The sequence below is a fragment of the Leptopilina boulardi genome, unplaced genomic scaffold (genome assembly GCF_019393585.1).
Source record: "Leptopilina boulardi isolate dan_hultmark-lab unplaced genomic scaffold, ZJU_Lbou_2.1 LbouV2_150, whole genome shotgun sequence".
Taxonomy (NCBI): domain Eukaryota; kingdom Metazoa; phylum Arthropoda; class Insecta; order Hymenoptera; family Figitidae; genus Leptopilina; species Leptopilina boulardi.
In genome coordinates this window covers 1,976,624-2,003,624 of record NW_026137697.1, presented here as the reverse complement: position 1 = coordinate 2,003,624, position 27,001 = coordinate 1,976,624, and the positions used below count along the sequence as shown (strand labels likewise).

The window sequence follows — 27,001 nt, the reverse complement described above, 5'->3', positions numbered from 1 at the left end:
GTTTAATTGTTATTCAGGTCCCAGTAAACGAGGTTTAAGTGTAGTAATATTTAATGTGTAGTTCACATTTATCACTTATTTGCAATTGTAGAATTTATGGAAATATTTTTTTTAGAGCTTCGTCGTTAGATCTCACTTTGCCAGGTTTAACTGTAAAAAATTTAGCTATTTAAATTTCATTCAATTGAGTGTAATAATATAAAAAGGATTCTAATTCGTTTAAATTCCACTTTTACGACTTATTCCTAGTCGTAGAATTTATGGAAATTTTTGTTTTTAGTTTTCCCTCTCGCTGTCTCACTTTATCAGGTTTAACTGTAACAATATTTAGCGATTATTTAAATTTCACAGTATAACGAAGTATTGGACTGAAAAATTTTTATAATATCTAAATTAAGGAAAATTAATTCAAAATATTTTTGTAATGTCCCACTTAATCAGGTTTGATTGTAACTTAATATCGCAAGGGAATATTTAAATTTTGAGAATTTTTATTAAAAATAAAATTTCATTTTGGGTTTATCAAATATTTTATAAAAATCAAAAGTTTTTTTCCTCATATAGTCCTACTAGACAGGTTTAACTGTACCTATAACAATTTCAGTTTATTTTTATTTGTAAAAACTCAATTATCACCACTTAATTTAATTTAATAATCTACCGTTAATTAATTATTATTAATGTGGTGTTTAGAAACAAATTAATATTATGTCAGTCATAAATTGAAATTTTTTTCTTGAGAGAAAGTGTGGTTTTTTTTTTGCCTTCATTATATACAAGTGGAATATACATAAAAGGTAGTCGTGCATTAAATTTCGGATGGATCGTGTGCCGGTCTTGTTGTTGCTTTCTCGATTTTATATTTGGTCGTTTCCGTCAAAAGAGGCGTGCTCGACGCTAAGGGTCACGCACAAAAACATATATATATATATATATATATATATATATATATCGAAAAGATCAGGCGCTTTCTGCTTGTGGATCAGGAATGATTTACGTTTCCCCTCCCCCTCTCTGAACATGTTCAAGATCCCTTATATAGTTGCATGTCGTTTATACGAAGGGTAGCGATGCCCTCGTCTTTTCTAGTATCGATCTGACTCAATGAATGTTCAGACACCACATATATTATTATTCTCTGCGCATCTACGTCGTAAAGACCCTAAATCAAAAATAACATATTATACGGACAATAAGAGAATTATATTAAAATAGGATAAGTGATTTTTATATATGTAATTCTGGGGTGAAAGAAAATGGTTTTTAATTATTTAAATTGGTGTATCGTTTTGCACCCTCTTAATTTTTTTGCTTCCCTAGGAAGTATTTTTTTTTCGGTATAGTAAAGTGAAAGTTTTTAGCCATTTATAATTTTTGTAGATTTATGGATTATATTTTTTTTTTTTTGGTAGTTATTTTTTTTTCTTCTTTTTAGGATAAATAAAACTGCTTGAATCAGAATAGTTCCTTTTAAGATTGACAGAGAAAATGAGTTTATTATTTTATTAGTTTACTGTTCGTTTTATTTTCAAGCAGCTGTTCTCGTTTTCTCCTCCCTACGCGCAGAAAATGGCTTTTAAACCTAAATTTTTTTTTTTTACTCTCTCTCTCTCTCTCTCTCTCTTTCTCGTCCTAAATTCTATACGAAGTTAAAAGCTGTCAGAATTTTCAATGCTTTTTTCTTCCCTCAACCATATAAAGTGTTAAATTGTCGGTATAAAATGAAAATTCCATAAATTTCAACTATTCGAAATTTTCACCTCAAGTTCTTTAGAAACTTATTGTATTATTATAATAAAGATGAAATAGGTTCTTAAAGTTATTTTTTTTTCGCTAAAAATGATTTGCAATTGAAAATCTATATTTTTCAAAGTAAAGAGAATTTTATACAGTAATATATAATATTATTATATTATTATTATTTACAAATATAGTGAAACTGAAAAAAAAAATTGACAATTTTTGACTTGCACTTTATAACCGCGAGAGTTATAGTTTTGTTTACATAAGTTTTGCTGCAAAGTAAAGTTCTTATAAAAGTCTGAACACTAAAAAAAACCAATGATGGAAGCTTGGAGAGACCCACTCTCTTTGTTTGTATGCAAATCTAGTTGAAACGTTTGCTTGTTTTAAAGAGACTAGTTCTGAATCATCATTCATCACGCTTTAAGAATTTATACTGTCACTTTAAAATAACGTTGGCTTTATTAATCGTGTTCAATTTATTTACTCGATTGTTTGTTTTTTTTCAATTCGTATTATTCAATTATTGAACAATTTCTGTTTTTTAATTATTAACGTTACATTTTTTTATTTATATTTTTATTAAATTTCACGTTAATTTTATTTTATTTTTTTTTTGTAATAATGGAAAATAATAATTATTATATATATTACAATATATACCTATATTAAAACAGTTTCAATTTATTTAAGAATTGTAAAAAACTTGAATGATTATAAATATTATATTTATCATTAATGTTTTATTTAGAAAGATAATTCGAAAAAGTTAAATTTAAACCCTATCATATTTATATATCAAAAAAAGGAGATTATCCTAAATAACGATTTGTTAAAATATTGAATTAAATTCCCCTGTTGCTTTAAATTGTTAAAGAATAATTAATTAATCAGAAAGTTTGTTGATAGCATAATCTGAAATAATGCAATTTAGATACCGTTAAAACCCTTTGAATATATTTACGTTCAACAATATATATGCACCTGTCCAATATAAAATGACGTGAAACACCTGCTTTTTGTTCAGTATCAAGTTTTTATTTTTTTATTTTTATACGGAAAATAGTGATTATTTTTCCTTTTTTTTAAAAAAAAAATATGTTTAAAAAATTTAATTTAATTGGTGAAAAAAATTGTCATTTTCATTGCAGTTAACTGATTTATTTTTATTATAATTTTTTTTTTTTTAAATAATAATTAATTAATATCAATGATATTATTAAGCAAGTATAGTGTAATTTAGAGGATTATTTCATTAATCGGTATTATATCTGGATTTTCTTTCGGTGACAGTAATTTATGTGCATTAATAATTTTTACATTATTATACAAAACTTGAGTAACAGGTTCATATTATATTGTTGCACCTCTTTCGTTTTAAATACATAATTTTAACACTCTTATAAAAAAAAGCCTTTTTTTTGATTGAAAAAAAAATATTGTAAAACTGTTTTTGATAATCTTTATTCTATATTATTATTATTATTATTAATATTTATTTACATTTATATTGCTAATAATATTAATTTTTTATTAATTTATTTAGGTGAAATTAATTTTAATTTTGAAAAATCTTTATTAATATATAAAGAAAAATATTTTTCTAATTTTTCGTAAATATTAAAAGTTTTATAATAAAATATATCTCAGTTAAGATTTTTTTTTTTTTACTTATTTTTAAAGAAGAATATTTTTCAGACTTTCTATATTTGTAATGTTACTTTTAATAAAAAAAAATTTTTTTTTTTTTCATCTATAAATATTTCCGTGAAACTTAAATAAGTGAGCACATGAAAAATACATACATATCGGCAGCATACCGTTTATAGGAATTTCAAAACGGAGAAATCAATGAAGCAATTTGCAAGGCGACGACTATGAAACGGGTTCGAGTTGAAAGCAATAAAGTAATAGAATTTCTCCGCGCGCCGCGTTGAAATCGCTTTATTTCTCTACTATATATATATATATAGTTTTGCATACTATTATAGTTGTTTATTTTTTTTTTTTTTTTTTTTTTTTTTTTTATCAGCTACAGCGTATTTGCGTAAGTCATATACATTTATATATAATTTTCATATCCCGCATAAGGGAATACAAATCAAGGTGTCGACTCAAAGGAAATCAACTTATTCTCTTTTTCTCTCTTTCCCCCTTGTCTATAATATTCCAAGAATGCGAATCTGATGACGTGTTACGTTAGATGCTTGGTCACCTAATCACGACAATGATATTATTTAACGAAATCAGTGTCTTTTAGTATATTTATAAAAATTATAGTTGGTTTAAGTATAATAATAATAATCCCGCAAATTTAAAAAATAAAACTAATATAATGAATGAAAAAAATAATATTAAATTTATAATAATAATAATAATAATAATAATAATAGGAATAATAATATGGTAATATTATACATATTATTGTAAAATGGTAAATTGTTGAAAAAGAATACTGATCATATAACTGCGTAATTAATTAAAGAATTAGTTAAATAAATTAATTAATTAGTTAAGTAAACGCATAATTAGTATTTATAAATTTTTTTCCATATAGAGAAAGTGAATTAGTAATTAGTATTTTCAGTGACTGCACTGAAAAAAAAATTCTGGTTAGGCTATATTTAACATTACTTTCTAGTTATGTTAACCAGAATTCTAGTTGAATTAACTAGAATTCTCGTTAAAATAACCAGAATTCTGGTTAACCTAACCAGAATCAAAATGTTAAATATACCCTAACCAGAATTCTGATGATTCTAACTAGAATTTTTTTTCAGTGTGATTTATTTGTTTTTATTAGAAGAAAATAAATTTTTACTATATATATATAATAATTAATTATATGTAAAATTAAATAGAATTTAAATTAATTCTTGTGGACAATTATTATAATTACACCACGGCTTATTATACAAAGTAGATACAATGAATCTTCCACGTGTACAGTGTATAATATTGTTGAATCTAAAATGGCTGATCTTCAAGAGTGTATAGTAAATGATATTCGAGGCAGTGATGTAATCACATATGTTACCTGATCATACGATATAAAAGGCAACATTTGATCGCTCCATAAGAATACGATTGTTTGCCTTTTATCGATTCATATATTGACCCCAGTTAGAGAGACCAAAAAAAAAATCGTTTTTTTTTACGATTTTTTATATCATAATAAATTAAAAAGAAAGTTCTATATTAATGAACTATTTAATTAATTTTATATTTAATGGCATATTTCATTTTAATTTAATAGTACATAATTATATATATATATATATATATATATATATATATATATATATATATATATATATGTGTATCTTGCGGAGAATATTGTAAATACATTAAAAGCATCTCTTTTTATTATAACATAATATAAAAATAAATAACTCATTCCGGAAATAACTGAACGACTTAATTATAAATTCTAATTTATTCATATTAATTGAATGTCAAGATGATATAGAGAATGTGTGTTTTCTTGAGAGAACGAGAAAAACCTGACGGAGTTTTTTTTTTCGAAAAAAAAAATTATAAAACATTATCTTGAATTTTAAGGGTTTTAAAAGAACCGATCGCGAGAGAGCTGGCTGGTGCCAAGATATCGGAGTCGAGCTCAAAAATATAACCAGTTACCCTCAGTGTTGACCTTCGCGAGAACGTGTGAGTTCTACTGTCGGTCAATGAACCCTACATTTCCTAGTGTGATGATGATCATCTAGATTATGGTCTCGACAATAATTTGTCGAGTTCTATATTCATTTTTTTCCCATATTCTTTTAATTCGATTTTGATGGTTCGAATTTTTTTTTTTTTTTTCGTTTCTATTGTATATATAGGTAATCATTATCAGTTGGGAATTTTATTTTTTTATCTTGACTTCTATTGAAGAATAATATTCTATTGTTGAAGATTAGAATATAGTTTAGTTATAAACTTCTCAGAAAACTTCAAAAATTATTCTTCATTTTTAAATACATAATTTGCCATCTATTCTGAAAATATATTATTTTAATTTCTATAACTGAATAAAAAATTCAATTTTAAATACATACAGAGAAAATGTGCATCAGTGCTTAATATAAATTTTTGCCTATAAAGAAAGAAATACTCTCTAAATCTGAATTAGTAAAAATGTTTACTAATTTAAATTAGTGACTCACTTTTGCTTCTGAATTAATAAAATTTTACTAATTATTAGTAACTTTTATTAACAATTAGTAAAATTTTACTAATTCAGAAGCAAAATGTGAGTCACTAATTTAAATTAGTAAACATTTTTACTAATTCAGGAGCCAAAAAAATTCTGAACGTTATTATGAACGAAATATTTTTTTTCAATCTATAAATTATTAAAAATTATGATGTCAATGTAAAATAAAACAGTAAATTAAACAATTATTAAAATAATAATTTCTTTTTAGATATTTAAAACAAAATTTTGTAATAAAATTCGTACTTAAAGAAGTTGTAAAAAAAATTTCATTCATTTGAACGTTCAAAACTTTTGTCTCATTAATTCAGATTTAGAGAGTAATTGATGAGATAAAATTTTGTATGAATAATATAAAAATAGAACAAAAAAAAAAATATTAGTTAAAATTATCTATATACAATATTTGTTAAGAATATTATATTAATATTTTAACACCACTTTGCAATTTTAAAGCTCATTGCACAAAAACTAAAATACACAGCTCATATATATTAAAAAGTGACTTAAATTGGATGATGGAAAATTTGTTTCAAAAACGGTTATATTTCTCTCTCTCTCTCTCTCTCTGTCTTGCTCTTTGGGAAAATATATAACATATATACGCAGAATATATGAAGAGCACTCAGAAAAAGACATCAAAGTGCTATAGACCTATAAACGCGTTCCACTTCTCAAACTCTCGCAGGCGGCTCAGATTATTCATCATTAGTCGTTTTACAAACGACTTCTCTATCATTCTGACTTTTTCACATTTTGTATAGCAAAAAAAAAAAAAAAAAAAAAGAAACGATTCATAACAAAAAAAAATTTTTTTTTTCATCTCTGTATATATATATAAAAAAAATTTTTTTTTGAACGTAATTAAAAATATTAGGTATTGAAAAAATAAGCAATTTTTCCTTTCTTCTGAAAATCCATTGGAATAAAATTGAGAAAAAAAAAAGAATTATTTTGTCACATATATTTATGAAGTCTTTACGACTTTGCACTCCTGACTAATCATTGCATACTCATTTCTTTTTTGCCTTGAAATGCGCACATTCGTTTTACAGTCTATTGAAAAGGATCATTCACTGATGACATCGGTAAAATGTGTATAGCGTCAAGGACATTTTAGTCTCTCTTATATATGATTGAGAATTTTTAGTAATTTTTTTCTGAATTCAATTTTTCTTTTTTTTTTTTGGTTTATAATAAATGTTTAATTATGATTTGTTTATACATGAGAAAAAAAATTTATTTTAAATAATCGCGGTTACTTGATTAGTTTTATTAACACAGAAAATTAAAAGGCATTAAAATAAGCTGCAACGCTTCTTATTTTAATACAATTTTGCTTATTTTAATACCAAAATGGATTAAAATATGAAAAATTGTATTAAAATAAGAAGCGTTGCAGCTTATTTTAATGCCTTTTAATTTTCTGTGAAATTTAATTATTTTATTTGAACCAAATAATTTTTATATAAATGTAAATAAAGTGTATTTTATTCAAATATTTGCAAATATAATAATTTTTTTACTTTTTTTTGTTTCTGTCAAAAAATTATTATATTTGCAAATATTTGGATAAAATAAACTTTATTTATATTTATATAGAAAAAAAGTCACATTTTTGTATATAGGAAAAAAATCTTATTTTTCTATAAAATTGAAATTTACTGATTCACTTCTTTTAATATTATTATCTTATTATCAGTTTTAGATTTCCTTACGCGCGGATGATTGCGTCGTATAAGAAAATTGATATTGTTAATTGTGTGATGATATATATGTATATATATACTTTTCCAAGAATTTAGTTAAAGAATTGTTCTCTCCGTTCTAATTTTTTTTTTCTTTTTTTTTTTTTGCATTATGAAATATGCCATTGGATGTTAAATATTCTTCTGTCGCACCCAGCAAAAGTAGAATAGAAAATAGATGACTTCTCCTTGCATGCTAAGAAGTAGTTAATACAGAGAGGTGTGTGTATATGTGTAGGTTGCAGGCTCTATCTGTCTCTATCTAACTGGTACACATAATATTCGCTATGTAGAGAGCTAAACTTGTACGGATCGATTTGACTATTCCTTATATATATTGTACTTTAAGCCTCGTCTTAATTTATTTACAATCGATTATTTCCACTCTCTTTGAATAATTGCGTAATTTTGATTAACACCAAAGAGCTCACAAATTAAAATTTTTTTTATTAATTCATTTCTTTCTAGAATTTACAATAACAAATTTTAATTTTTTTTACTACTTTTTACTATTATTACTATAATAATAATTATAGTAATAATAATAATAATAATAATAATAATAATAATAATAATAATAATAATAATAAATATTATTATTATTATTATTATTAATATTATTATATTATTATATTATTATTGTTATAAACTTTTCATTATTTAAATAATCAGTAATTATTTTTATTTAAATAATAAACTGAGGTTATAATAATAAATTATGTAATAGTTATTGAAAAAAAAGTTTGTTGAGAATTAAAAATTATAAAAATGATATAAAATACCTTCTTTTTTTTCTTTTAAAATATGTTATTTTTTCTTCTCAATAATTATTGTATCATTTTATATATAAAAATTGTTTCGAGAAATTTTACTTGTAAATTTATAAATCTCACTTTTTGCGAACATTACTCTTATTAAAACTTCTGGTTTGACCATTAACCTTCACCTAGTTTGAAAATTTTCCAGGTATTTACACTCTGTTTCAGAATGCGACATAATCACCCCCCCCAAGTAGAAAAAAAAAATATAAAACAAAAACTTTCTATATAAAAAATATTATTTATTAAATGAATTTGCAAATTAACACTAAACTGTTTCGATTTGTGAATGATTTTAATTTTTAAATTAATAAGTTCTTATTCAATGATTTTAATCTTAAATAATTCGTAAGTTTTATATATGCGTAATTAAATTTGTAAATTATTATTAATTTTTTAAAAATTTTTTTTCAGTTTCATAATTAATTTTGTATTTAAATTAAATATTCAATTTTATTTTTAATTATTATGGGTGTTAATTTCTGTTTTTATTCGCAATGATAAAATTATTAATTTTGAATAATAAAATTTACAATTATATGATGGGTATATATATATATATATATAAATATATATATTTTATGTTCATTTTTGATTAATATATTAATTATTATCTATGTATAATTATATATTGAAAAATAATTTATCTTTTACGTAAATGGTAAAACAATTAAAAGTGGTGATTGCTCTTTATTTAATTTTTTTTTTTTTATCTATTTATTGGCGTACGATAGGTCGGGATTGGCCGTTATCATGCTTCTCATGGATCCAATTAGAGTTCTCTCGTTAAATAACGAATTCAAAGTCAGTTATACTGGTCACTCAAGTCACTGCTAACTCTTTTCCATCCGAAATTCATTCTCTCTTTTATTTTATATATATATATATATAATTCTAATTCTTTTTAATTAAATACCAATTCGAATCAAATTTTTTTATAGTTTTCAAACTTTTTCTCTGCACTCTACAATTAAAAAAAAAATTATTCTTTATGTAATAATATAGTAATTTTTATTCACTATTAATTTTTTTAAGTTTTTGAGTGAATATCACTGTAAAAAAGAAGGTACTAAAATAGTACCGATTTTATAGTTATTAAAATAGAACCAAAAAGGCAATTTAGTACCTAAAGTTAGTATTAAATTAATACCTTTTGTTTTACGATGATAATAATAGAATCGTATAATATTGGAAAAAAATAAAAAATGGAGGTTAAAAAAAAGAAACATGAAATATTTCTATACACACTGTTTACGATATGGTTAATTTTTTTATTGCGCTTATTTTTGATATTTATATATATATATATATATATATATATATATATATATATATATATATATATATATATATATATATAAACAAATACGGTTTTCGATTTAACAGTATATGTGAAATTGAATTTGAAGATTCTTTTTTTTCGGCCGATATATATCCGGGCATTTTACTCTCGTTGAAAACATATGTGCACAGAATCCATAAATATTGTTACTTGTGAGAGAGCACAGGCAAATTTTGCCTTCCCGCTGAATTTATCGTGTCCCTCGAAATATATCCGTTTTCCAACATATTTTTTTTAATCAAATTAGAAATATCTTCTTTTTTTTCTTCATATTGAAAAAAAAAATTATTTCAAATAAGTATTTTAATATATTATATATATTATGGTAATTAATTCTTATTTTTTTTTTTTTTTTTTGGTGTTGTTTCAGGTGTGATGGGTCCTTGTAAAGATGCCATTAGCTATGAGTTGAGACTTGGAAATTAATTGTAAGTATATATATATATTTTGATCTCTTTTTCTTTTAGATAAAAAATTATATTTAATTATTTGAAAAAATATGTTAGGGCTCTTAGAGAATTTGAGAACAAGTGATTTTATCGAAGAAGTAATATTAAAAAAAAAAAAGAAAATGATATGGAAAAAGTAACTTACTATTTTCGGTTACTTCTTTTTCCGCTACTCTATTAATTCCTCTCGCATATATAGTAAGGTTCATTGTCCTATTTTCCCAATATAATTCTCATCTTTCACCTCGTGAAACATAAAAGCAATAATAATAATAATAATAATAATAATAATAATAATGGTTTAACCAAATTAACCAAAAACGGTTTCTTAAATAATTCGAAACTTCTGTTGGTTTGGTAACCAGTCGCTAGAGATATATATATATAGAGAGAGAGAGAGCATTCATGTTGCCGCGGAGGCCCTGTTACGATTTTACCTATACATCCGTCGTATTCGTGCCAGTTATAGAGAGAGAGAGAGAGAGAGAGAGAGAGGGAGACAGGAGTCGAGGGATGGTTTTGCTCTGCTGGCTCCGTATTGATTGCTTTTCCTCCTCCACCACCTACAACTTTGCTCTTTCTCGTTCTGTGCTCTCTCTCTCTCTCTCTCTCTCTCTCTTTTACTCGTACCAACCCCCTCTGACACCCTTTTGCCACCCCTCCCCCCCTATTCCCTTTGCCCTCTCGCAACATTGGTCCCAGTCGTCACTAACGCCAAGTATAACGTTGCATTGGTTCTCTCTGTTCTCACAGTCCGTGGTTCTTCTAACGTTTCAGATTCACATCAACCGAACAACACTGACGTTGTAATAAATAATTCCTTTCTTCTCATGTTTCTCTATTTTCCATTTTTCGAAAAAAAGAACAATTATAATGTCCTATATTTATGACGCTGAATTTACCAACGTTCTCTCTTAATTTGAATCAGTGAAATTTCACTGGTGAAATAGCTAGAAGTCGGTTATTGAATCATTTAGTGAAATTTTCACTGAAAATCAGTCATATATCACTGATTTCCAGTGAAAATTTCACTAAATGAATCAGTCAATCTGTTTTACCCATTACCGATAATACAGATTGATTGATTCATTTAGTGAAATTTTCACTGGAAATCAGTGATATATGACTGATTTTCAGTGAAAATTTCACTAAATGATTCAGTAACCGACTTCTAGCTATTTCACCAGTGAAATTTCACTGATTCAAATTAAGAGAGTAAAATAAGATTTCTTAAATTATTCTCATATCCTCAGTTCCTGAACAAATTTAGGAATGATTCTTGCACAAAGTTTTTCCGTGTAGCTATATATCACCAGTGAAATTTCACTGATTCAAATTAAGAGAGTTGATTCGGCCAAGAACCAATTTTTTTTTTTAAATTGAAACTTCTTTATTTTTTGTCCCGAATACAATTCTTCAACACTAAAAATCCTCAATTATAAGGCGGGGAAATATTAAATCTTAGGGGAAAAAAATTCTTTTCATCGATTCAACGTTGGTAACTTTTCAGTGTCATCTATACTCTCTAAATCTGAATCAGTCATATTTCACTGATTAGCAGTAGAAATCTACTAATTGCCATAGCGAGAATTGAGCAACTGATAATTAGTAGAAATTTACTGATTCAATTAGTAAAATATCAATTACTGATTGAATCAGTAATATAAACATATGGCAGCGGCCGCAAAATCTATACTGATTTAACAGTTAATTTTAAAGGTTATGTTATATACAAATTACTGATTTACATAAGTTATTTTCTATTGCTTGCATATTAACTAATTATATTAGTAAATTTCAAAAAATAACTGAAACTTCAGTTAAAATGAAAAGTACTGATTGAATTAGTAAAATTTCTACTGATTAAGATTTAGAGGGTATATTTTCGTATTTTATTATACTCTCTTTCTCTAAATCTATATCTTAGGGAACAAATTTACATGCACTCTCTAAATCTGAATTAGTAGTTTTCTACTAAAGAAAAGCGCATTCGTTTACTAATTGAATTAGTAAATGTTTTGACTAATTTTTATTTTAAAAAAACTACTAATTTCTAATAGAAAACTACTAATTCATGCATTAAATCGGATTACTAATTTAAAATAGTAAAAAATACGATTTATTCCATGAATTAGTAGTTTTCTACTAGGAATTAGTAATTTTTTACTAAAAATTAGTCAAAACTGTTACTAATTCAATTGGTAAACGAATACGCACTCTTTCATTAGTAGAAAACTACTAATTTATAGATTTAGAGAGCAGAAAAAATATATACAGTTATCTCAGAACAAACTAAATATTTGTTTGTTTCAATTTAATTTTATATAATTGAAATAAATTTTATTTGATTCACATTTTATTTGAGCTAAATAAAATTTTTTATTAAAAATGAAATAAAATATATTTGCAACAAATAAATTAGTTGGCTAATAGAAAAATACTCTCTAAATCTGAATTAGTAAAAATGTTTACTAATTTGAATTAGTGACTCAATTTTTGCTTCTGAATAAGTAAAATTTTACTAATTATTAGTAACTTTAACTAACAATTAGTAAAAATTTAACTAATTCTAAAGGAAAAAGTGAGTCACTAATTTAATTTAGTAAACATTTTTACTAATTCAGATTTAGAGATTATACCATTTTTCTAAGTGTAATAAAATGTTATTAATATTTCTACTAATTTGTTAGTTCTTAAATAACTAATTTGCCATTTAATTATCAGCTACAATAACTAAAAATTAGCTATCAATATAATAGCAAAAATGTATTTTTCTCCGTGTACTAATATTTTAGTTAAAAATTAGTTATTTTTTTGGAGTAAAAAGTCAGTCAAAATTTTTCTAACAGTTAATTTTGACTAATTATTGTTAACTAATTTTATTACTAATTCAGATTTCGCGAGCGAATTAGTGTTTTTTCCGAATTAAGAGTATTGTTTAGTTAAAAATAAATTGTTACTATATTGCATTTATTATTATTCTATTTATAGACCACAGGTGTTGGTGATTAAATAAAAAAAAATCAATTATTAAAAACTCGTTTGCAATTTAAAAAAAAAAATGAACAAAATTAATTTTATATGCAAATTGTATATCTATATTAAAAAATTGAGATATCAATAATTCTTAAATAAATGAAAATTAGCGGAAGAAATATAAAAAAATTTTATTTAAATAAGAAATTAGTTTTGTACACTCAGAAAAAAATTCGTTTGAAGCAACCAAATTTTTGTTAAATCAACAAAATAAATGCATTGATATACAGTTAACCAAACATTTGGTTGCATAAACAAAACGTTTATTTAGCTCAATCAAATTTTTTTTTTGTTCCAAAAATTTATTATAAAATAAACCAAACAGTTATTTAAGATCATAAATAAATATTTATTTAAAATAAACAAATTTCGTTTGAAGTAACCAAAAAATTGGGTAAATATAAAAAAATTGTACATTTGGTTCAAACATATCTTTTTTCTGAGTGTATAGTTTATTTGTAACTAAAAATAATATTTTTTCATATAAAGGGGGCAATACTTTTTTTTTGCGTTATTATTTTTGTTTTATTAAACTCTTTCCTGGTTATAAAGTGATGACACGTGTAAGCGTTTTTTTTTTTTTTTTTTTTTTTTTTTAAAAAAGTGAATGTCATTTACCGTTTTGTGTGGTATCATATCAGATACTTTCGTTGGCTTCTAACATCGACGGGGAAACGAAAGGCTTCCTTGAATCGACATGAAAACTTTTGATAAATGTCGAATGACAAACAAAAAAAAAAAAATAAATTCTTTTTCCAATATGAAAGATGCTTTCAATTTTCAGTAAAGTTTGATTCAATGATTTTTTTTCTCATAAGATTCTTTTATATATATAAATTCTAAAGAGTTTTAATTTTTTTTGAAAATAAAAATTAGTATAAATATATAAGTTAATAAATTAATTAAGTTTAATCAGTGAAAAAAAAAAAATTTATTACTTTTCAATTTAAAATCAAATAAATATTTTGAATCATTTAAAAGGCCGTTAAATGAAAAAAATTAAATACTTTTCCTTGAGTTTATAAATAAAACAGAGGGAAATTAATTTTAAATTGCGCTTATTAAAAAAAAAAAAAATTAAATTAAAAATATAATTAGAAAGTAGGTGAAAAAAAATATGATATATAAAAATCAAGTTCAATGTGACTTAAATAACAGGGTCGTACATATATATATATATATATATATATATATATATATATATATATATATATATATATATATATATATATATATATATATATATATATATGTATATATTTTATACAGGTTGTAGAGAGAATACTGTATTAGTAAATTATATATGTATGTAAGCATGTATGAATTTATGTATGTATATGTATAATAATAACGGTGTTGGCTGTACGGCGTCTAGTCTAGCCAAGCCTAACCTGACCTAACCTGACGTAACGATGTATATTTATACAACACAGCTGGAACGAAGTAGGGGAGTACACCAGTCAGCTGATCAAAGCGCTGGAGGGGAATAGAGGTGGTGGTGGGGGGAATAAACCTTTCTTCTTCAGCTGATTGAGAGGGAGAGAGAGGGAGATAAATGTTTGCATTTTACATTTATTGTCTTATCGTTGCATTATTACATAACAATATCTTTGATTATTTACTTTCAATTTTTATAATTATTTCTTTTTTCAATTTCATTTGTTTTTTTAATGTCCATTTTATACCAAAGAGGATTTATAATTTTACCCTCATTTTTGGAAATTCTTAAAATTTAATTTGTTCCTCCTTCGTTGAGGAGACAATTTTTTTTTTAATTTCTAATTTTTTTTAGAAAAAAATTGTATATATAAAAAATTTATTTTATTCACTCAGTTACTTGACTGTAAATAAATATTTACTTGAACGAAGTAAATATTTGAATTAAATTAATTTCTATTGGAAATAAATACAAATAAATATATATAAAAACCAAAAATTAACACAAAAATAATTATTTAATAGGAATAATAATTATTTAATACAAATAATATTTTAATACAAATAATAATTATTTTAATACAAAGAAATATTTATAACACACTCAGAGAAATTGTATATTTATCTCCGAGTCTACAAACTAATTTATTTGTTGTAAATATATTTTATTTCATTGAAATAAAAAATTTATTTGAGGTAAAGAAAAATTTTTATTTACGCCAAATAAATAATTTTTGCTCTGAGGCAAATATCCGTTTATTTAACTCAAATATATTTTATTTGATTCGAATTAAATCATTTCTCTGGGTGCAATTAAGTAACTATCTTGTTTTATTAATTATTTTTCTGATTAAAATAACTATAGAAATTTTTTACTTAGCATCACTGAAAAAATTGTATCTTTAATTCAAATACAAAAATTTTGTGGTTACAGTTTATTTAATTGAAATAAAAAATTATTTGCTTCAAGTAAATATTTACTTGGACCAAATAATTTTTTATTTGATTATAATCAAATATTTATCTCTCTGTTTCTCTCTTCTCAATATTTCTCGAAGCCAAATAATTTTTGTGAGTCAATTAAATTTTATTTTATTCAAATAGAAAAATTATTGCGGTTCAGATAAAAATTATTTTGGTCAAATAAATATTTATATATTATAAATTAGGTTTTAATTTTGTAGTTTTATAAAATTAAGTTTTAATTTTGTGGTTTTATAAAATTATTTTTAGTTTGTTATGTGTAACATTTGCTATATTAAAAAAATAGGAAACTATTTGAAGAGGGAAAAAGTGGAATTATGGAGGAAAGCATTAATGGTAACGTTGGTTATATGGTTTTCAGGGGACCGGCATGGAGAAGGAGAACTCCGCGTCGGGTGGCAGCGGAGGCGGCGGGGGTGGTAGCGAGGCAACGGCGACGCCGGGCGCCACCTCCACCTCCGAGAAACTCCAGGCGGACCAAGCCAACCCCCTGCTCGATCCTGCCGCCCTTTTTGGTGGTAAGTCTACTCATATATATATATATATATATTGTCTATTTTCTCATTTTTCTCTTCTTTTTCACCTTGTTCTTTTTTTTGTCCTTTACTTCTTTTTTTTTCTTCTCTCTTGTCTTTTTCCTTCTTTCTTGCTCGCACTCGTTTCCTTTTTTATCCCTCCAAATGGCTTCTTCACATTCTCACACCTCTTTTACAATTGAAATCAATGAGGTCGACAAAATTATTATGCTGTTACCCACTTTCTATGTTAAAATAGAATTAACGAAGAAAAGCGAGGGGAAATTAAATTATGAGTTTCAACGAAAGTGAAACGAAAACTGATTTTTTTTTCTCTCTTTTAGGAAATTGATTTTAAAACTAACTTTTTGTTTCAATTTCCTAGTTTTTTTATTAGTTTTTTTAAAATAACTTTTGTTTCCTCCTCCATAGAGGAAGTATTGTTTTTATTTAGTTCAGTTTTTTTTCACCACTTAAGAACACGAAATGATTTATTTGAACCAAATAAAATATATTTATGTTAAATAACTATTTGTCTCAGAGCGTACTAAATTATTTATTTGGCGTAAATAAAAATTTTGTCAAAAATTAACTTTTTCTTTGGCTCAAGTAAATATTTTATTTAAATAAAATAAAATATATTTGTAACAAATAAATGAGTTAATAAGCTCGACTATTTCTCTAAGTGTGGTAAATTATTTATTTGGCTTTTGGAAAAAAAAGTTGAAATTCAATTTTTTTTTTTTTTTGAAAAGATGTTATTTTGCGAGGTCTATTCATTTTTCGGTATACTTATAAAAGTGTCTGACGAACCGTGGCAGAAACCTGTTTTCTTCGAGACAGGCGAAAAAGTGATTAATGGCTACGTATTAGCTTTTATCGCATGCGGTAAAAATGATCATCTCGTCCATAGATTCTTTTGTTTTTTTTTTCTTTTCTTTTCTGTACCCTTTTTCTGGAATCACCTTTATTCTTTTCGGTTTAGAATCGAACGACTGGAGAATAATAATTTTCGTCTCCGTCCTTGACCGATCATCTTTGTTCCTTTGATTCGACTTTCTTTCGCCCCCCCCCCCCCCAAAAAAAAAATGTCACTTTGATTAAGTCTCGTTCTAATTTTTTTCTTCTAAAATTTTCTCTTTAGGATCAAAGAATTAGGAAAATATTTTGTTTCCAAAGTATATAAATATTTGTGAAATAAAAGGATTAAATCAATTTTTTTTTTGTGTCTCTTTAAAAAAAGGGGAATTCTTTCAAAAATCATTTGAATGGAAAATATTTAGTTATTGATAAATTCGCTGTTTTTGAAATGATGGGGTTTTTTTTTTTTTTTTTTTTTTTCTTTTTTTCACCGCTTTGAGGTTTCTCATTGTCGAAACAAAAATGATTATATGTTTTTATAAGCCTTGAGGCGAACTTCTGTTTTGGAATTATGGTTGATTATTCGCGAAACGAATCTGGTCCTGCCCAAGAAGGAGAGGGAAGCTTTCATCATCTTCTCTTTCTCTTCCTTGATGATCGGGTTCATTTTATTTTTTTTTTTTAACGTTTCACATTTCTTTTTCTGTTGGAAACTTTTTCTATGTAATTTTTTTTTTTTTTGTTTTCCTCTCCTTTTTTTATCTATTGCCCTTCGTTGAGTGAATGAGAGAGAGAGAGAAAGAGAGCCTGTTGAGCATTCTGTCAGTGAGATTTTGCCTCGGGAGCCTGGAGAGCTTGAGCTGGAGCTGAAACGAGTCAGCTTTGGTAACACAAGAACGTAAAACGAGCGATGGATGGATGGACCGTAGAACCGACGGACGGACGGACAGACGCAACGACGAGCCATGGTTCTCTCTCTCCTCTCTGCCTGCCGGTTCTGTATATTTATTGATTGCCACCTCACTTCACCTACCCCTGGACTACTCGGTCTGCGCGACAACTCGCATCCCTTCCCGTTATCCGCACCCATCCCCTTTTACTGCCCATCTCTCGTAAACTCTCCCCCTTTTATCCAAACTCCCCCTCCCCTTTACCTTTACCCTCTTTGCACCCTCACTTCCATACAAACTCTCTTCCCCCCTTTCCTCCCTCCCTCTCTTATATATATAGTCTCATTTCGTCGTCCTTCAATGTTTCCAAGTTTTAGAATTTTGTCCCTTTGACGATTATTCGCACGAATGTATAGCATAAGAAAAAAGAAACCAAGAGGTAAAAAAAAAAAAAAGGGGAATATCACATAAATTTTCTCTCGAATGTAGGTGAAATTTATTCAGACACTAATATAATTAACGGTTTATTATTTTATCCCCTGCGTGGTTTTTGTGTAAAAATCAAAAAAAAAAAAAAGGATAAATTAATTATTTCATTCATTGGCCGTATATATATATATAAAAAAAAAGAAGTTCCGTTAGGAAAATGAGAAAAAAAATCATTCGATTTATTATTAAATAAATATAAAATTGGTATGAAATAATTTATTATTTAATTTAATTTTGTTTCAATAAATTATAAATTCAATTAAAATTTTATTTGGTTTGAGTAATTATTTATTTACAATATTCGAATGAAATTAAATAAAAATATATATTTCAAATTTAAGAAAACGTTTTTATTGAGAATTCTTTCAAAAATTATTATATTTTAATTAATTCTATTGGAATTCATTAAAAAAAAAATGCGTATATTTGATTCAAATAATCAATTACTTGACTATATTGTCAAATAAATATCTATACTTGAACCAAATAATTTTTATTTGAATTAAATTGTATATTATATAGAACCATTAATTTCTGTATTTAAAATAAATACCATATTTATAATAATTGATTCAAATAATAATTATATTTGATATAAAAATAAATATTTATTTGATAATAGTCATCGATTATGTGAATCAAATTCTTTTTTTTCAGTGTATATGTAAAATATAATTGAAAAAATCAATTTTGCTTTTTGAGATATTCGCAAATTTATAATAAATAAATCTGGCAAAACAAAAAAAAAAATACAAAACAAAATTTTGAATTTACGGGACAATGATTTTTAGTTATATATTAGGTAAGCATCTATCAAAGGGGTTTGGTGTACATCGAATTTTTACGTTTTTTTACACTTGTATGCAATCTTACGTAACTTTTTTATGTATGGGCGGAAAACATGAAAATTGAATACACTTTAACCTAGTTGAAACCACATTTTCATACAGCAAAGAAAATAGATAAAAAAAAATTTCTCTTTTTGCACCTAAGACAACAACAACAATTTAAAATAATAATAATAATAATAATAATAATTTATTTATTTATTTATTGAAAAAAATATATATATATAAAATATAAATATATATATTTATTATATAAATAATAATCGTAATAATAATAATATACTAATAAACATTTTTTATTTACTTAAATTTTAATAATTAATTAATATTACAAATAAAAAAAAAATGATACAAATAATAAAACAATAATAATTATTAATTTTTTAATATATTATTAATTCCTTTAAATATTAATTTTTAAAATAGTTTAATTTCTACATATTGATAATGAAGATATTGAAAGTATATTTATATATATATATTTGCCTAGTTGAAAAATTTATAAATTGCAAGCTTTTAGTGCACTTTCATTTTTATAAAGAGAATGTTTTAATGAAAACAAGTTTTTTTTTTTTTTTTTTTTTTTTTTAAAGCATAAGCTTGATATAATCTAGGGGATTATTTTTTAATTTAAAATACGATGCCCGTTTCGTAAATGTTTATACGTTGACTATCATATATACAACACAAATTTCTTTCATAAAAAAAAAAAAGAAAATGTAGTCGCTTTAATATACGAGAAACCCTCCTCCTCCCCCCCTTTTAGAAATTCCGACATACTTTTTTATTACTTTAGTACTAATTGCTTCTTTTCTATATATAAAAGAAAAATACCCCTGTTTATATATGAAAGTAAGAAAAAAATGTTTTTCTATTATAATTGTCTTTGATTTTTTATTTTTTATTTATCAAATAAATCATCATTACTAATTATAATTAATTATATAATTTATAATTATTTATTTATTATAAAATTAGAATTATTAATTTATTTATTATAAAATCAGAATTATTAATTAAATAATATTTTTGTAGTATCGATTTAAAAAAAAAATGCTATACATTTGTGATTTCATTAATTTATAATTGATGATGAGTAAGCATCTGTTTTAGAGAAACTTTCTTGACAACTGTGACTTGAGATTTTCCTAAAACTTAAATTATGTTTGGAAAAGATGGTCTCTGTATAGAATCAGAGATCACAAGATTAATGCTAATGACTTCAACTCTAACGAATACAACGACGCTTTCCTCGCTTTGTGTTTTAAAATATAATCGTTCCTTTGATTTTTTGAAATAATTGTCGAGAAAGAGCTTCAAAGCATCCACAGTATAATTATTTCTAAAACAACTTTTAAAAGCGATAATATTTTCTATTGTTTTAAAGATATTTTTTTTAAGACAAATTTTTACTTTGTTTTTTTTTTTTTTTAATATATGCCAATTAAGTCAATCTGAAACAGCGGCTTTATATTTATTCTGCAAATATAATTATTTCTCAAAAATAATTTGAGAAATATAATTTTTAAAGAAAAGGGGGAAAAAAATTATAGATTTTAGAAAGAGGGAAAATAATTTGTTTTTGGAATATTTTTTTTTTGTCCCCGAACAATCTCCGAACGTTGATAAAAATTATAGTTTTCTTTCCTTTTAGCTTCCGCATAGAGTAATTGTTTTTTTTTTTTTTTTATTATTATCTTTTTTCCTTCCAACCATTTGTTTTTGAACTTCTATTCGTGGGAATCGAATGTCATATTTTTCTTCTTTACATTTTCAATTCTCATAGGGATTTAATTTGAGGCAATTTATATGTATAAACTTGAAATCTCATAAAATTGATATTTCAATTTTTTTCCTTAAAAAATAAATTTTTCTTTTTTGCAATGAAAATAATTAAATTTCAATTATTTCACATAAAATATGGAAAATATAATACAATTTTCGATTTATTTTTTCTCATAAAACTACGAGAGTGTGCTGTACACGTGTTTTGTTACTTGATTTTCATAATCAGTAAGATGAAAATAGTTGGGAACAAAATATGTACATCAATCATCATTTAAAGTATATAAATGACATCAATTATACTATTTTTCGACTACTAAGATTTGACTCTTATTTATCTAAGGAATTTTTTAGAGTGATGTAATTTTCTAAAAAAAATTATTTAATTTTTCTTTGCTAAATTATAAACAAATTTAAAAATTTTTTTTTTTTTTTTTTGAAAAAAGTTTTTAAAAAAATACAATAAAATTTTAACGACAGTAAAGTTAGAGAAACGAAGTTTTTTCAAATATTTATAAAGACAAATGAAAGTGGTGTGATATTTTTTCTTTTACTGTCATTAGAGAAAAGTTTTATTAAAATGTGTGGGCTGTGTCGATTAAAACTTTTTCTTAGAGTTTAGGATTATATATATATATATATATATATATATATATATATATATATATATATATATATATATATATATATATATATATATATATATATATATATATATATATATATATATAGAGAGAGAGAAAATAAAACAAATTTGAAAAAAAAGAGGAAGAACAGAGGCAATCATTGGTCTCGGGAGAGAGATGAAAACCAAGAGAGGACAAAGTACTGTTCTATCGATTATACTTTAGAAATAAAAAGTAGAAAAAAAAAGTACAAATTGATTTCTCAGTGTCAATGCACTTTTATGAGGAGAAAAAAAAACTATAAAATACCAACGCAATTAATTAATTTTTTATTATTAATTAATCATTATTGATCTATTAATTATTATTAATTTATATACTATTATATTTTTAATTAAATTTTCACTAGAGGCAAATTATTCACAAAAAAAGATTAATTATTCAATTGCAATAAAAGACTGATTCAAACGATTTAAAAACTTTAAAAACTTTTTTTTTAACTTTTTTCTCTCTTGACTTTTAATTATCATTTAGCAAAACTTTCTCGAAAAAAAAAAAATATGAAGATTTTTTTTTTATCAATTCCTTATTAATTTGCTACAAATATTTTTCTCAAATTTGAATTGATATTGAACTTTAAAGTTTATTTTTTTTTTTTTCACTTAGATGAAAAAAACACTGAGTACTTATTGAACTTTAATCCCACTAATGTAGAGACTATGGAAAATGAAAAAATGTTCCACTTTTATTTCCATTTCTCAAAGTGGTAATAATTCATGAAATAACACGTAACAATAATCGAAACTATATTCTATGATTGTATTGTCCTTTATATTTTAACCATTGATCAGAAATTCTGAATGAAAGATATATTTAAATGATTATGAACAATTGCGTGGGAAGTTAGCATATTGGAATAATAGAAACGATTTTTTATTATTTATTATTTGAATTTTTTTTTCTTATTTCTTTAGGCGTGAATTTAATTAATTTTGACGATAATTTTTTAAACAGATGTAGAAATTGTTTAAAAATTATAAAAAAAAAAAATTTTTTTAATTTTTTAAATAAAAAATTCTTGTCCTTTTTTTTTCGTTGTGAATTCTTATGTTTTTAGTTGAACCCCTGGCCAAACTCCAACAACCCTCGTTGCACACGTTCAACTAAAGCAAGCAGCCACGATCGATTTAATAACAGCCATTTTCCTAACTCGAGAACCAAACGCCTTCGATTCTATGATGGCTAAGTAGCATATATATATAGAGTGCCACACATTTTCTATAACTGTTACCCTCATATATGTATATATGTATTCTTTTCACACGCATCCTTACACAATACCCATGTCAAGATTGTGGAGAGAAAGCCATATACATGAAGCAAAGTGAAAGGAAGCCTTTTATAATTGAAGAATTAGAGTGTGCCCACTTTTTTTTTTTTTTATATTTACGACTCTCTCAAACAAGTATTCCATACAATCATTTATTTTTATTTATTTCCCCTTTATTTTCTTATATTTACGATAAAATTTTCTTCCCTTTATTTTTTTCCATTTCTTTTACTCTTAATTAAATAATTACTTTTTTTTTTGGTACTTTTTTCAAAAAAAAAAAAAAAAAATATTTTCCACGATGTAAAAATTATATTTAAGTTTGTAAATTAAAAATGAAAAATTTAAAGGCTATAAAATTATAAACATAAAATAATTTTAATTAATTTTATAGAAAAAATAATTTTCAATTCACAAATTGACAAGTCTCGATTTATGAAATGGATAGTAGAATATTTTTCCCTCTGAAATGATACTCACTTGGTTTATATAGAAGTGAATATCACGATCACACGCAATGTCTGAAGTCTAATCGAATCGATTACACCGCAACTCTCATAATTCAAACCTTTCAGAATCAAAATGAATTTTCAAAATATATAAGTCGGAGACTGAAAAATGATCCTAAAAATATTATTATCTCCATAAATTTTCTTTGTGGAAAATGCTTTTTTAAAAATACATTTTTCACTTTAATTTTTTTTTTTTTTATTTAATATTATGAATTTTAATTTCTTATTTTGAATTCCATTTCTTTAGTTTTTGTTTTTAATTTTAATATTTTCTCAATTTATTTCGGTAATTTTTTTTAAGTTTAATTGCAAAAAAAAAAAAAATAGAAACATTTTGTAAAGACTGAAATATTTTCGATTCTTTTTATATAAATTGTTGGAAAAATCGTTATATATTATCATTGTTTTTATTATATAAAAAGGGAATGTGATTTTATGCACCCTTCGTGTTTCCTATCCCTTCGAGTTAAACTTTTGTAAATCTTCTAGGCACGATCGATGTTATTCTACTTTCTTGTCCCTCAATATTCTCCTTTTTGTCTATATATATATAAAATGTATTCTTTTTTTTCATCCATTGCCTATAATATACATATATTTTGTATCGATTTTCATACTTTCGATATACATATTGTAAGCCAGAATTTAACTTCTAACAGCAACTACTTGCAGAATCGAGCAAGTTTAATGTTTTCCGGAAATAAATATATATATATATATATATATATATATATATATATATATATATATATATAACAGTTGAGTTTACGAGGTCACGAGGTCACCTTCAAATATTCGAAAACTTGTCAAAAGTTCAATGATTTTTGGAGTCGTTACCCTTTTTTGAAAAATCCATTTTAAAATTCATATTTTTGTTTTTTAAATTATTTCTTCTTTTTCTTCGTTAATTAATAATAAATTAATTGAATAAATAAATTTTTTTTGTTTGAAAAATTATTGAATAAAAAATTAATTTTTATTTCAAAATATTAATTGGTGTAATTTTTTTTTTCAGCGTATTGGCCAAGAGGTGACAGCACAGCGTCATCATTGTTTGGAGGAATACCTGGAGGATATGGACTGGGGGCACATCATTTGCCCTCGGCTTATGCCATTTTGGGTCGAGGTGGTTCTGCTCCTGGTTATGGTGGTCATACACCAGCTTCCGCACCACCTCCGCCACCTTATTCTCACAGTAGTCTTGGAACCCTCAGTGTTGCTGCCAGTCAAGCTGCGAGCTTAGGTAATTTTTTTTTTTAATTTCCATTAATTTTCCCTTTTCAAGATAAAAAGAATAATTTTTCACTAAACTTCAATTTTATTATTCCATAAGTAATTTAAAAATATTTATTTATATTAATATTGTGAAAAAAATCTAATTTTTTTTTTTTTTGTAGGTATTAATCCTGCGAGCGCAGCTTGGTGGACAATGGCTTCGCACTTGGCTGCGCAGGACTACCTCGCGAGGTTACAAGGAGCCGCAGGACTTTCAGGGTTTCCACCTAGTGCAGAAAGCCTTCTACCTCCTTATCCCACTTCTTTACTTAATCCATCGTCCCTATCGTCGTCTCACAAGTCCAGTAAGTGTGAGTATTCCCACATATTATAAATCTAAAATTTTATTTTCATTTTATTTATTTATTTATTTAAAAAAAATTCACATTCTTTTTGTTATCTTTACAGCTAAGTCAAGCAAGAGTCACAAAACTCCTACAAGCAGCACTAGTTCAACAACTCATAGTCTGACAAATACTTTGACAGTAACAAGTCAGGCTCCGATTACGACTGCAACTACTCATCACAGTAGTACATCTTCAACGAGCAGTACAACCAATTCGCAACCGAATGTTGTTAGGTAAGAAAATTATTTAATTTAAAAAAAAAAAAATCACCATCTCATTATTATTTTATTTAACGCTTAACAAACGCAGTTCTGCAAAGGAAGGAAGGTAATTACCTCCCTCACGAATTAAAAAAATTAGTTTAATAATTCCATTTTTATTTATCGATAATTTTTATTTTATTGTTTTAGTGATCCTAGCAGTATACTGGGTGGCGTTCGTTTGCCACCGGACACGGAAATTATTAAGTATACATCGAGTATTGTTGGTCCAAAAATTCCTGGAACAACGAATCGAGGCAGAAAGAAAACGATCTCACTCGACTCGCCAAGTGTCAGCGTCCTTGGTACAGGATTATCTGGACATCAAACAAATACCCCGCCATCTTTGATGATAGAAGCACGAAAATTCAATCGCACTCCGGTAAGAATTGTTTTATAATTATTTTCCCATTTTTTTTTTTTTAATTTTCAAATTTTATTCATTTGCAAAATATTTTAATTTTTAGAATGAATCAAGCGAGTACAGAGATTCCGCGGACAGGGTTGAAGTAATTAAATTGCCAGCGCATTCAACTAACGGTTCTATTCTATCGGCACCAACTTACACGACTAGTAATACCAGCGGTGCAAATGATGGCGATGCACCTTTAAATCTTTCCTTGAAACCTTCTTCGACGAGTAGCAGTTCACCAACAGCCAGTTGTCAACCCCTCACTCAACTCAGTAATCTGAGTCAATCGCTACTCGCTTCTGATCGAACATGTGAGTCATTAAAATTTATTTTTTTTTTAATTTCACGTCATCAATTTCTCGAAATCAAGAAAAATTTTCCTTACACAAATTCAATTTCAGATTTTTGAATCAGGTTTGACAATTTGATTCCTTTTTTTTTTTGGAAGATTCCCCCCCCCCCCGTCAATTCATCGTCTCACACATTGACACGAAAATGTGTTCGCATCACAAAAATTCATATATTGCAATCAATTAAATATTGAAAGCAGAAAAATTTAATTTACACAAAAAAAATTGTTTCCTTCCCGCAACAGATTGTAATCTAAATAATTCGTATGCAGCGCGGCGTAAACCAGGTCCAAAGCCAAGAAGAGTGCCGCAAAATTCAATGCCAGTGCCACCATCGCCGTCGCCATCGTTGGCGCAATTATTTGCCGCCGCTGATTCACCATCGCGACCAAGTAGCGGCAGCGAGGAAAGTGAAAGTCCAAGTGCAACACATCATAAAGATGGTAGACCAAGAAATCTTGGTCGTGGTGTATCGAAACCAAAAAAGAATACAGTCGCGTCACTATTGGCGCAAAGTAGAGCCCTTGGTATTAAACCAACGCCAGGTTCACTTGATCCCAATGTTCCTTTATCGCATCAAGTCTCATTACTCAGGTCAAATATACTCGCAGCTCAACAATTTAACGCTACTCTCTTCCAGGGCGACGACAAAAATCAAGTATGTTCAATATTTCTTTCTTTTTTCAGTTTTTTTTTTTTTTTTTTTTTTTACTGCTCCAAAATTTTTA

At 25.5% G+C, this 27,001-nt stretch overlaps 1 protein-coding gene across 19 annotated transcripts in view; it reads left to right on the top strand.

The window, feature by feature from the left end:
• Nucleotides 1–27,001, top strand: part of LOC127291673 (bromodomain adjacent to zinc finger domain protein 2B-like) — an 81,529-nt gene that overhangs the window by 32,482 nt on the left and 22,046 nt on the right. For 16 of the 19 annotated variants that reach the window (XM_051320880.1, XM_051320895.1, XM_051320893.1 and 13 more), the window contains 9 exons: nucleotides 10,238–10,295; nucleotides 16,135–16,291; nucleotides 24,645–24,872; nucleotides 25,027–25,215; nucleotides 25,313–25,484; nucleotides 25,561–25,578; nucleotides 25,662–25,893; nucleotides 25,979–26,234; nucleotides 26,519–26,931. In XM_051320880.1, coding sequence (XP_051176837.1) covers nucleotides 16,144–16,291; nucleotides 24,645–24,872; nucleotides 25,027–25,215; nucleotides 25,313–25,484; nucleotides 25,561–25,578; nucleotides 25,662–25,893; nucleotides 25,979–26,234; nucleotides 26,519–26,931 — 1,656 coding nt within the window. In that variant the 5' untranslated portion in view covers nucleotides 10,238–10,295; nucleotides 16,135–16,143. The remainder of the gene's footprint in view (nucleotides 1–10,237; nucleotides 10,296–16,134; nucleotides 16,292–24,644; nucleotides 24,873–25,026; nucleotides 25,216–25,312; nucleotides 25,485–25,560; nucleotides 25,579–25,661; nucleotides 25,894–25,978; nucleotides 26,235–26,518; nucleotides 26,932–27,001) is intronic. The other 3 variants (XM_051320886.1, XM_051320882.1, XM_051320881.1) reach the window with 2 other exon arrangements.